General features: G+C 39.6%; 1 protein-coding gene across 17 annotated transcripts in view; it reads left to right on the forward strand.

The window, feature by feature from the left end:
• The window catches only part of SGIP1 (SH3-domain GRB2-like (endophilin) interacting protein 1), a 226,394-nt gene that overhangs the window by 9,090 nt on the left and 203,609 nt on the right, over positions 1-13,695 (forward strand). For 5 of the 17 annotated variants that reach the window (XM_006766893.2, XM_006766896.2, XM_006766901.2 and 2 more), the window contains exon 1: positions 561-930. In XM_006766893.2, the coding sequence (XP_006766956.1) occupies positions 921-930 (10 nt within the window). In that variant the 5' untranslated portion in view covers positions 561-920. Of the gene's footprint in view, positions 1-216; positions 380-407; positions 494-559; positions 931-13,695 lie in introns of those variants that run through there. The other 12 variants (XM_006766892.2, XM_006766891.2, XM_006766900.2 and 9 more) reach the window with 8 other exon arrangements.

The raw sequence follows: 13,695 nt of genomic DNA on the forward strand, positions 1-13,695 counted from the left end.
AGGAGCCCAGGCCTTTCCCACAGTAGAGACCCAGGCTCCATCCTTCAAACCGCCCAAGATCCTCCACCTTCTAAAAGGAATCCAGGCTCTCCTTCTGAGTGCCCATCCCGCCCTCGAAGAACCTCGGGGTCCCTTTTCTTTCTTTCTTTTTTCTTTTTTTTTTTTTTTTTTTTTGAGAGAGAGAGAGAGAGAGAGAGAGAGAGAGAGAGAGAGAGAGAGAGGAGTCACAGATGTATGGGGAGGCCACGGACTCTGACATTCCTTCAGGGCAAAAGGAGAAGAGAATAGGAGCTTAAAAGTGTGCGGCTAAGACTCCAGGCTGCACGGAATTAAGTTTATTGTTATTTTTTTCAATCCTCTCCGCAGCAAGCCGCTTAAGGTGCTCCTTCCATGCCGGCGTCCCCTGTTACGGTGGCGGCGTCTGAGAATTAATCTCGGGTACCCGGCAGGTTTCCGAAGACGGAGAGGAGGGGCGGGGGAAGTGCGTCACCAGGTGGGGAAGGGGCTGTGCGCTCGGCGACCAGCGGCAGGGCCGGGGGTGGAGGGGAATGGGGACGGGAAATAGGTTCTGTGCGCTCTCCGCGGGTATTGTGTCAGGAGATGCGGGCTGGCTACCATGTGACGCGGTCCAGAGCTGAAGGGATTGGCCGAGGCAGCGCAGGCGGTGCAGCTCGTCGGCTGGCTGTTCCTCTCCCTTTCTCTCGCAGCATCTTCCCGGGAGCCTTAGGTGAAGCAGCACCAGCTGCATCCATGGCCTATCTTTGGGGTTAACACTTGTCTTTGGCTTCAGCAGCCACGGATACAGCCGATCGCCTGGCAGCAGCGGCAGCAGTGTCGGGAGGATTTCGCCGGGACCTGGAATCGTATCCTCCAGTATTTTTTCAGACTCCTTGGAAATTAAGGAATGCAATTCTGCCACCATGATGGAAGGTAGGATGCTTTCTGCTGTGTTTGACAGGCTTCGGGCAAGGTGATGGGCAGAACAGCGTGGAAGGTGTGCAGCCTGCGTTTGTGGCTGGTCTAGAACCTCGTTGCCAGGATTTGCAAGCAGAAGTGCTGCAGTTTGCTTGCAGTGGACCAGGGCTCAGACTCGTGGAATCAAACGACAGGGCTTCGCTTTAGCTCAGAACCTACAGAGCTCCCAGCTCTTTTAAAAGAGAAAAGCCTAAAGTGCTTGCAGGGAGCTGAGATAGAGCTACTGAAGAGCTTGCAGAGCAAATAAGTTGGGAGAGAAGATAAGGTTGTCTGCTCTGGGTTCCTGGGACGACACTGATTAAACATTTACAATGGAAACTTGTTTCCTGAAATTGACATTAGACAGGAGAGGTCATTGACAGAGTTATCCGTGCTGTAATTTTTACTGAACTGTTTTAAAAAATTTAAATTCTTGTAGGATATGTTTATCTCTGCAATTTGTATTTGACTGTTGGGGTGACAGATGCAGCAAATTTGGTCCGTAAGATACAGTTTTATGGGGATGTTATAGCAACGGAATGAGCAATATGAGGGAGATATCCAGGCCTCTTGGCTCCGGATTCAGGGTCTTATCAGGTTTTGTGTGTGTGTGGTTTCTAAAAATTTGTGCTTCCTAAATCGCTTCTTAGCCAAGCATCAAATGATTACTTAGTGATTACCTTTTACATTTAATATTAAGTGAAAGGAGGAACTTTTCCTGAGATGTTGTTTAAACCATATTTTATTCTACTAAATTACCCTTGCAAGCCTAAAATAGTGACAGCTGAGAATGCCTCAAAAAAGCAGCAAGCTGATTAAAGAAGAAACAGGCAGCCTGAGCCTGGCTTTGATTTTCTGTCTTCATACTACAGGATGGTGCAAAACTCCTGGCCTTTCCTAAGATGACAGGCAGAAATTTGTCCCCAGCCTGGATTTCACGATGCAGAATCCAGTGCATAATGGGTCTCAAATCAGCCATGAAAATGGCAGAGAGGCCACCTCTTAAACTAAGGTCTGTCCTAAAGATTTTAAACATTCTCTGGAAATTTACCAAAATGGAATGAGGAGAATGGTTTCAAAACAACAGCAGTGTAGCCTGTACATATTTGGCAGAAAATAATTCTTTTGCTCTCTCTATCCTGTCAAACATTATTAATGTGATCTGGGTGAGTGAAGAATTTTATAGTCATGGCCCATAGATTTTAGAAAATAGCCTTAAAAAAGAGATTGGATATCATTTTTTTATATGGAGCCTTGTCTTGTTTGCAAAGGGCTCTCAAGCAGTTCTTTAAATATAGGCCTAAATAAACGGAGATTACCAAGGCTCTAAGATTAAATCATTTTCATTAATTAAAAATGGATTTAATCTTTGAACAACAACACAAGACAAACAGAAAGAGTATTACTGGTGTACTTTTCAATTAGAAGCTCATGTAGATTGCCCTTTTCAGGAAAAAAAAAAAAATCCTGTCTATAGAGATACTATAGTTCTTTGCTAAATTTTAGGTAGCATTTCTTAAAATTAAATCTGCACATATTCTGACTCAATTTAATCTTACACCAGGGAGTGAAACATCTTTCATTTTGCTTCTTGCCTTGCAAACTATGGAGTGAAAGTGTCTTCTTTGAAGGAAGTAACATTTATTGGTGTTCATTAATGATTCTTCCAGTAAAATTGTCTATTGTGCCATCCCAGAATGCCCTGTGAGAAGCTTATTTGAGCTGCCTAAACTGAAATGAGAATTGTAACAAAGACTTGTGTTGGAGCTGAATCAAATCTATTGCTCTGGGTTTGCCAACTTTACCTAATGAAGGACATTGTCTTAGCACCTTTATGACTTATAGGTGACCCCCTGGATACCGCTAGTTACCTTCTGTCAGATTTTTGTAAAAGAAATTTGGAAAGGTGTTACCATTGACTTAAAAATGTAAATGAAACTAGTAACTTTTTTTTTTAATCTACACTTAGTTCCTACTTAAATGCTTTTCAAGACTTATCATCCTAATGGTTCAGGGATCTTAGAAAGGCATGTGGGAATCTTCACTAGAAATCAATTTACCTATCAATGACCTTCCACATAGTCCCCAGTCTTTGGGGCAGTATATATACATAGATGTTTCTGATATTCTATCCCAGAATTTCACTTCTGAATTTCTCTTATTCTAAAGGCACGGGATAACAGTTATTATTTATGTTAACCTCATCCCTAGTGGGCTGGGAGTGTGTCACCAAACATCCAGATAATTAAAATGATTCTCTTCTCAACTAGCATCTCTCTCTCTCTCTCTTTCTTTCTCTCTCTCTCTCTCTCTCTCTGTCATCTACATATATGCACTTTTCTAGAAAGGGAGAAAACCTACATTTGCACTTGTGTGTGTATGTAGCTCTATATTCAGTAAAGTGTTTGGTCTGCTGCTCAGGAAAAGCATGGCCATGGCAACTTTTCAAAGCTACTTCTCTACTCTGTGTAAAACAAGAGCAAACAAATATTCATCTGAATGGCTCATAGTCTAGTCAAGTGTACTTGTTTTGATGGAACAGGATATAGGTTCCATTCATTCAATGCTTATTAGAAATTCTTGTCAAGGATAAAAAACAGTGCTACCTCCTCAGTGATTCTAATATCATAGAAGGCAGTAAAATAATTCTGCAGGGACCCCCAGCAGGTTACCAGTAGTTTGCGGCTCCAAATATTTCTATTAAACAGTATTTTTAAGGGACTTGATTTGATGATTCCTGCACTCTTTATTTTTTAGCAGTGGTTGGTATTGAGTTATGTCTTTCCTAAGAATGCCACATGATGTGGAACCTTATGTAGTATGAATGTGAAGGGAAAGAAGATGAGCAAAGGGAATTATTTGCTAAATGGTGTATGGTCTAAGCGTACAACAGTCTATGTGATTAGGAAAACTGTTCAAGGGTTTTATTGATTTTTATGTTTTACTATTAAAATTTGAAAATGGCATTTTAGCTATCTCTTCTAAGGTAAGTGAAAAAAACTAAGTCGGGGTTTCTTAGGACATCTGTAAGACAGTCTGGAAAGTTTTCTCTTGTCTGTGCAGAACTGCGCTGAAGGCGCTTGTGTTCTTAGTTCCATACTCAGACTCTTAGGTATTATACTGGAAAGGTATGCTTTTTGGTGCCAATAATTTCATCTTATATAACACATTTTTAAATTAACAAGCATATTTTAAAGATTTAATTATAATATGCAAGGTGATTTAATAAATTTTGTTATAGTTACTATTCACAATAACCTGCATATAAGTATATTCTCTATATAGTACTTTTGCAGTATTGCAGTATTTTTTAAATTGAAAAAATAAAAATAATACATTGAGGCACAAATATGATGGAACTTGAACCCAAGTGCATTAAACAACAGTGCTCATATTTTGGAACCATCGTAATATTTTAAATAGGAACCTTTTCTTTTTACTTTGCATCAGGTGGTCTTGGTCGTATTAACCTAATTGAAAACTGGACTTAGTAGCTTCTTTGGTGGCATATTCTGTCTCTCTCTGTCTTTTAAATATGCGTACTGACACAAGGTCTCAATTCCTTGTTAAGACATATTATCTCTAAAATCATCCTTTAAAAAATTTTGAATACCTCTAGACTGACTGACCTTCTGTGGTTGCAATGACCCTTATAACAGTAAAGGCTTTTTTTTCTATCTAGAAATGGAGTTTTACTTATTTGGAAAATTCTTTGGTGTGATCATAAATGAACAATGCATTCTGAGATTGGAATTGTTCATTTTCTAGTTAGCTGAGAAGTTTTAAAAGAAATGCTTCTGCCCAGCCTTCGTGGCTGAGTGGTTGAGCATTGACCTATGCACCTGCAGGTCATGGTTCGATTCCCAGTCAGGGCATATGCCCGGGTTGTGGGCTCCATCCCCAATGAGGGGCATGCAGGAGAGAGCAGATTAATGATTCTCCCTCAGCATTGATGTTTCTGTCTTTCTCTCCCTCTCCCTTCTCTCTGATATAAATAAAAAAAATTTTTTTAAATGCTTCTAACTTTCCTACTGATTCCCTTCCTAGAAATAGTGAAGTTATTCTGGAAAATCTTAAAGTATGCATACGAGATTCTAATATATGTTCTATTATTTATGTAATTCCTCTCCTTCTTCAAGGTTCTGTGTCAGAAAGAGCCTCCTTATATGTATGTTTCTAACCAATTTCAGGGGTCAACTCTAAATCTCTCAAAAGAACATGCAGTCTTTTTAAAAAAATTAACTTAGATAAACCATTCTAGAAGATTCTGGAAAATTCTTCCTGTTGAATTTGGCACGTACACTATCCTTGTTTTAAATAAACAAGTTTCAGGAAGTCACCAACTCGTAGTTTTCATATTCCTTAAACTTTGTTTATGAATTGCTCTCTTGAAACAAGTTTTCCCATAGGGATAGTAATATAAATGATAGATTCTCACACTTGCCCATTGAAGACTATTAAACCCATTATCTAGTTGAAATGCTAAATGTTTTGCTATGAAGTATGTAAAGAATAGTACAGTTACTATAGCAATTATAGTAATACAATGGCATTAAATTGTTCTCAATTTTGAATGTTGCTCTTTGAGGGAAAGAAAACTTAATTAAAGGACTCAGAAGATAAAGAGAAAATTTGAAGGGGATTTTTAGGTATATTTTCAGAAGTTTTAGAGACTCGTGACACTGAATTTTTCAATTACATTCCATTTACTACAATACTTGTGTTTTACATTTTCTCAATTTCAATTTTATTATATCCACTGCTATTAAATTGTGATTATTTTCATTATGTAAATTCACCAGTGGAATTAAGAAAGGTAAAGAGAATTTACTGAGATGACTGTAAAGTAGTTGGAAGGGAGAAGAGAGGTGAAGGCATTTTAATGAATTTGGGTTCATGTCTGAAAAAGTACCTGAGGAAAAATGAACTGAGTGAGAAAGTGGTCACAGATAGAAGGGAGTTGGCGAGTATGGTAAGGGGATGATCCCCTTGAGGAGAAAGTGGGGTGTGGACAGAGGTATTGGGTCTGTTTTATATGCTGACTGCCAAATACTCCTATGGGCATAGGATGGCTTGCTTGCCATTGGATAGCTATTGGGGAAGGAGGGTTAGACTTAGAGAAGGCTGAGTCTCCATCTTGGAAAAAGTATGCCATTTAACTGGATCGATAGTATTTAAATTCCCTATATATATCTTATCATTTTGTATAAAAAACCTCTATGTCTTCTCATTTCTCTTTAAAACCATAGCATACAAGAGCCTGCACATTCTGGCCTGCTGTGCCTTTTTGAGCCTGTCGAATGTCTCACTTATATTGAATGTCCGACAGCCTTGCTACCTGTCTCAGAGTGTTTAGAACAAATACTTTCCTGCCTCTGGGCTTTTGCTCTGCCTAGAACATGCTTTTGGCAACTCATGGAGTAACTGTTTCTCTTGTGGTTCTAGCAAAACTGTCACCTCCTCAGGAGGCCTTCTCTATTATTTTTGTCCCAAACTCCCAACCACACGCCCTGGGCCACTGAATCCATTTCACTCCCTTCTCTCTCCTCAGAGCGGAATTTGTGATACATGGTTTTTTAATGGTGTACAGGCTGAATCTCTTACGCAGAAGGAAGCTCCATGAGGGCAGGAATCTGGTCTATCACAGTCACCTCTGTATCCTTAGCTCTTGACACACAGTGGACACTTAGCATGTTTATTTATTGAATAAGTGAATAAATCAGATGTAAATGACTCCGATGACTTTAAACTATATACTGTATGGTATTATGTTGGGCATTATGGTGGATGTAAAAAAATAAATGCTCATATTTATATTTTCACTGGAGGAACTATAAACCTGAAATAATTAGGAAAAGATATTGTAGAGCAGAGTGCTAAATTGTGAGACAGGTAATACGTTTTGAGAAGCAAAAGTAAACAAACAGTCCATTTGAAAACATGTGCTTGAGCTTGATTTATTTTGGTGATTAGCTCCAAGGAAATAGAAAGAGACAAGATATAGCACAACTATTCAAAGAAATTTCCAGAAATTCCAGAGACAGTTGTGTCAATATCCTGTACTTTTTTTTCCCGTTCTCCCTCTGCTCTCCTTGTATTTCTTTCTCCGCTTTTCTCATTCTTCCTTCCCACCTTTCCCTTTCCAGGGTATCTTTTCTTTTTTCTGGTTTTGACCAAATCTGAAAGTGGTGGCTTATAGAGCTAGAAAGTGTGATTTGGAATTTGGGAAAGTATTTTTAAATAAATAAATGAGCATAATGTTGTATGATGTATGTGTCCATACAGTGACAATGTGGTGGTATATGAGCTTGTTTAGATACCAAATTATTCCTAATTGGAGAAATTGTTGGTCTTAGAAACCCATTATGTTTACTGAACTTGTGCAGTTTGGATTTTTTTTTTTTTTTGGTAGGAAGAGCATGGATCCAGAAGTCAGACTGGAGTATAAGTGATGTGACTTCTTGGCCGTGTGCCTTGAGAAGGTTACTCTACCTTCCTGGGGTGCAGTTTCCTTGCAAATAAAATGAGAGAATTGATCTGTCACACCTCTCAAACTCCCAGCTCTGAGAGCCTCCAGTATTTGCTGAATAATTTGGATTCCTCATATCTACTCCCTCCAAGGTTTGAATCTTAGTGATTTACTCCTCTTCCTCCCACCACAAAATAACTTGTCCCTGACGCAAATATAATTCAAATGTATTACCACCTGCCTACTATTAGTTTAATCTTTCTCTTGCATGGATGCCACAAGTTAGTTTTGCATCTTTGCTATATTGGGAGACAATAGCAGATTTCTGCAACCCTCCTCTACAGCTGCTAGCACAGAACTATTTATGTGTTCATCAAAAACCATCTATTGAATGGGTACTAGGTGTTAGGCACCGTTCTAGGTGTTAGAGGCTCATTAATGAACAAAATAAATTAAAAGTCCTGCCTATATTGAGCTTCCTATTTGGTGCAGAGAGAGATGATAAAAATAAAGTAAAATGCAAAGTACATTATATGGGGGGAAGGACTTTGGACAAGAGCGGAAGGAGTGGAGTAGATGGGGATGCAGTTGAAAATAGGGTGGTGATGGAAGACTTGCTGAAAAGACATTTGAACAAAGACTTGAGGGAGCGGAGGGAATGAAGAACCATGTTGCAGAAAGAGTCTGAAGAGGCAGGGAAAAGAGCAAATGCAAAGACTCAGACTGTGGGTGGAACAGCAAGGAAGCCAGGCGTCTGGAGCAAAGGACAGGGGAATGTTCAAGAGAGAGATGCAGAGAGGTAATATTCAGATAGACTCCATGAGTCCCTTTCAGTGGAAGGAAAGCCAGTTTCCAGTCAGCATGAGCCTATGTTATCCTTGTGTCAAGAAACAGGTGGGCATTCAGAAGTATGGCATTCTGATACTGGTTCTGTCTTGTGATGGTGCCTCTTGGCACTCACTCTGACCACATGTTTTAGTAAATGAATTAATATCATGCTCCTGCCTTAGCTTCTGTTTCCAAGCCCAACTTCAGAGCTGAGAGTTTAGCTACAACTCTAGGCTTGAGCATTTCCACATAAGAGATATAGCCCCATGATAAGGATGACTTCAGAATCAGAATTCCAGATAAACTTACAATTATTTTGACTACATACCGAAGAACTTAATTTTTATTTTGGGTTCATAACAACTTCTATTATGCATTAAGACTAGGATTTTAGGCTGAAACCGGTTTGGCTCAGTGGATAGAGCGTCGGCTTGTGGAAGAAAGGTCCCAGGTTCGATTCCGGTCAAGGGCAAGTACCTGGGTTGCGGGCACATCCCCAGTGGGAGATGTGCAGGAGGCAGCTGATCGATGTTTCTCTCTCATCGATGTTTCTAACTCTCTATCTCTCTCCCTTCCTCTCTGTAAAAAATCAATAAAATATATTTTTTAAAAGAAGACTAGGATTTTAGGATTTTTAAAAGACCATGCAGACTGACTTACGTTGCATATCTTTAACAAACAGTATAATATGGAAAATAGTATGTGACATTACACTTCGAATTTTCCAAAATACTTCATTCATTCAACAAACACATCTGCAGCTTTCCCCTTAGTCTCAGGTGCTGTTTTAGGCACTGTGAATATGTCAGCAAAAAAATGGCAGCTGTGTTCTCCATCCTCAGAAGCTTCGAGTCTAGTATATGTTATCACATACTCATGTACATTATTTTATTCTCACTTCATCTCTGTGGTAGGAAGAATAGGTATTACCATCCGTATTTCAAATAGCAGGTTTCTAGGGCCTGATGATGTTAAGTGATTTGTTCAGGATGACCACCTTACCAAGTGGCAGGAGCAGCATGTATTAGACCAGCAGTTCTCAACATGTGGGTCGCGACCCCTTTGGGGGTCGAACGACCCTTTCACAGGGGTCATCTAAGACCATCGGAAAACACATATATAATTACATATTCTTTTTGTGATTAATCACTATGCTTTAATTATGTTCAATTTGTAACAATGAAAATACATCCTGCATATCAGATATTTACATTACAATTCATAACAGAAGCAACATTGCAGTTATGAAGTAGCAACGAAAATAATTTTATGGTTGGGGGTCACCACAACATGGGGAACTGTATTAAAGGGTCGCGGCATTAGGAAGGTTGAGAACCACTGTATTAGACAAACTTCCCTCTTAGTCGAGTGCTCTTCATTTGCACACTGGTGTAACTTGAAAATCCTGCTCATATTGGTCCGTGTTTCTGGTTGACAAGCAAACAGCAGATCATCTAAATTTGACAGGGTATTTCAGAAGCCTTCTTCAGAACAGGCTAATTATCAGGTCACGATCCTTTAGACCAGCCGTTAGCCTGAAGAAGGCTAACACAGAAGTGTTTTCTTCCAGGGGGCTCCTTCCAGTGACAATCCCCAGTTTCCAAGAATCTTACGATGAGGAGGGACATGTGATATATCACTAGGCCAGTGCACTCTAAACCTTCACAGCTTACATTCTACAAAGCGTTTTATCAGAAAGCCTGGCTCCCATTATGAACAAAAGCCCTTTCTCCCTGAGAAGGACAGCTAGGTGTTCACTCACATTCCGTGAAAGCTTTGGCTGTTATCATGGGAACATGACGGTGTGGGATACCATTGAAGATTAACCAATCTAGTCCAACCTCATTTTGCAGTTGAGGAAACCAAAGTACCCAAGGATTTTTGTTCTCTCTGTAAGAGAACAAGTCAAGTTTATTTTAGTAGTGATTCAAAAAAAAATGTGAATAGACAAAGACTTAGAACCTGTGGTATCTTTCACATTCAAAGGTGCTGAGGCTGGTTGGGTGACTGCCCAAAGATGTACAAATGAATGTGTCCCCAGGGTCATTGCTCTGCTGATTACACATACAATGTGGCCATTTATAGCTCTCCTGTGCTTCCATGGCTCAAGGGTCTGCTGTTGGTGAGTCAGTGCTGTGTGAAGGGAAGGACCAGGGCCTGAAGGGGCCGTACCTCCTGGCTAGCTATATGACCTTGAGCGCATTCTAGAACTGCTTTGGCCTCAGCTTCCCCATTTGCATGGTAGGAATAATACTGGCTCCAGTCAGATGAGACAATAAATATTGAAGTATCTGTAAAAGTGTGGCACAAATGCCAGTTATTTTCTCAGATGGCTCTCTCTCAGCTTAGTTGCTGCATGTGGGTTTCTTAGCATTCAGTGGCTACAGATTATTGCTTGCTATTTTGCTTTTCAAGTACATTGTTGCTGCATCTCTTCTGCAGCTAGGCCTTACAGATGTCCTTCTTCTTTTCACCATACTGTTAATTTCTAGCATATTCTATCATTTCTCTAGTTTCAGTATCCAGGTGCTATACTACCCCTTTCTTGACCATGGAAGGCATCACTAATCAATCACAGCTGTCTTTCTCTCTGGCTTCAGCATCATCTCAGTTTCACATTCCAGGCTACCTCTGCCAGTTTGCTTTTTCTACCACAGGCAGTTTCCTTAACTTGAAAACACGGTGAATAAAATTGGAATATAGGTGGTCTAGCTGTGTACCAGCCTTTATAAATCCCTTTAATGAATCACTGAAAAATGCTGTGAAAAATTGCCCACAGTACTGGTTATGATAGTAATGCGAGAAGGATAGTCTGTAAGCCCTGTAGCAGGTAAGACCCTACTCCTGAGCTATTGATTTTAACCACCAAGTATCTCTTAGCCCCCTTGTGCTCTCAATTCAAAGAAGTGTGTCTACCAGACAGCCAACCAGGCTATATTTGTATTTATTTCTGATTCCTCATTCCATCCTGCCTCACATCAGTAGGTCTTCTTGATTCTGTTCTCTCCCTTTCACACCCCACTACCAGACCTGGTCAGACTTCGCTGCTTCCACCTTCCCAGCCCATCCTCCTCACAGCCATCAAAGAGATCACTTTTGTCATTTACCTTTGATTGTTCCCCACCCTTTTAAGATGAAGTCTGAATGCCTCAGTGTGCTGTGCAACACTTTCATATGCACGCCAGATAGGAGTTCCTTGCCCTTCTCTGTCCCTTGCGTATGGTAACAGTCTGTTCTGAGCATTCAAGGTCAAACAAAAGTATCTCTCTTCAACAAATGCGTCTCACATTCCCCCAGGTTGAGAATGAGGTGCTCATTTAGTTTTTAATTCTCAACCTCCAAAGGGCATGAAGCAGAATGTTCAAGAGCACTAGCTTTGGAGTCAGGCTGACCTAGGTTAAACCCATCACTGTGACCTTGAAAAGCTAGTGAACTTTTTCTCCTCTTCAAAATGGGAGTGATAAAAAGTCTCTTGTTAATGGATAATCATGTAAGGTTGGAAGGATTAATCAGAAAGTGTAGCATTCAGAGTTCTGCAGTGAATGCTAGCTCTTAATAGCTTTATGGTCAAAATATATATCTCTGTCAAAGAACCCAATTTTATCATCACATAATATGCACACATGTATACATATACAGGGTGTCCCAAAAATATGTATACACACTTAACAGCTGATAGCTCAGTTTTAAAAATGAAAAATCTTACCTAATAATAGACAAACATGTACATTGACCGTACCTTCGCTACGCCAACCAGCCAATCAGGAGAGCATGCAAATTAACTCAACAAAAATGGCGGTTAATTTGCATACGTAGGCTCCAATCGGCGGAGTGAAGCTGGGTGGCCCTCGGGCCGGAGCAGCGAAGCCAGGCAGCCCCAGGGCTGAAGCAGCAAAGCCAGATGGCCCCGGGGTCGGCAGAGCGAAGCCTGATGGCTCCGGGGCCAGCTCCGACCAGAGCGAAGGCCTGGGTCCCGGGTGCTAGAGGCAAACCAGTGCCAGCAGCCAAGGGAAGTGAAGGCCTGTTGCACGAATGTCTTCATGCAACAGGCCTCTAGTATTTTAATAAACACTGTCTTTATAAATATTCAAAGTGTGTATATACATTTTTGGGACACCCTATATGTGTGTATACACAGATACATAAGACATTTTACTTTATATTAGATTGTAACCATTATCCTAGGAAGCATATATATTTGTTAAAAGCATGGGATTAGGAGACAAACTTTTGAAATTTAAGTCATCATCTCTCTATCCTTGCCAATGTGTGAATTTAGGTAAGTTATATAACCCCTCTGTGGCTCAGTTTCTTCTTCTGTATGAGATGATCTCAATCTAAAATTATTATAAGGATTAAATGAGTTTATTATAGGGATTAAATGAGTTTAATATGTTATACATATAGTTATTATTTTATTAAAATATGTACTATATATATAACATATACAATATACATAAAGAGAAATATTTGGTACAGAGTAAATGCTCAATCAAGAAATGTTAGCTATCATTACCATTGTCATGAAACAGTCTCCAAAAGCATTGATTTTACTGGTTGTATAGTATTTCATTCCATGATAATTTATTTTACAATTCTCTTATTAGACAACATTTAGACTGCTAGCTGGAGATTTACACTTATACTGAGCCAGAATGGCTCATATTAATGAGTCACATGGTATGGTAGAAATCCTTGATTCCCATGTAATAAGATACCTTGGTGAGGTGGTGAGAGTTCTATATTGGGTTCTAGTCCTGGCACTGTCCCAGCCAGCTGAGTGACTTTGGGCAAGCTATTTGCAAAGTAGTAGAAAGAGAAATTGATTTTAATTCAAAATATTCTAACATCTTCTGGCACCATTCTTTATTAGCTATGATAATAAGGCCAAGAATTTGCCAGGTGAGTAGGAACTGATTTTTTTTATGACCTCTTTGAAGGTCCTGGCTGTGTATGTTGGGTAAGTCACCATGTCTTTGTTTTTCCATCTCTGTAGAATGAAATGATATGAGCTTTCTGGCCTTTCTCATTTGGTTGTAAATATCAAAGCACAAAATATATGAGAAAGTATTTTGAAAGCTACGAACCTTTAAGTAAATATAATGTAGTATTAGGTCTATATTTATATTTAGTATCTTAGAAACTATATTTTCAAGTAAAGGTTAGGTTAGATAATTTTGTAGTTGCTAACCAGTTTTAAAAATTTTGTGCTCTAGTACTAGGGCTTCAAGATGTATCCCCACTACAGTTAGTCCCTCTCTCCATACCTTCCACCTTTCATGCATGCCACTGTTTTTTCTTCATTTCAGACACAAGGAGAGAAAAAACACCTTTCTTAATTTGATGAATTATTTATTTGGATGGGGAATTCTATATATAATTTTGTTATACTGGGTAGCAATATTGTTTCAATAATGAATACGGAGTGGGACAATTTAAAGGGA

The sequence above is a fragment of the Myotis davidii genome, unplaced genomic scaffold, assembly GCF_000327345.1.
Source record: "Myotis davidii unplaced genomic scaffold, ASM32734v1 scaffold122, whole genome shotgun sequence".
In the NCBI taxonomy this organism is placed as follows: Eukaryota; Metazoa; Chordata; class Mammalia; order Chiroptera; family Vespertilionidae; genus Myotis; species Myotis davidii.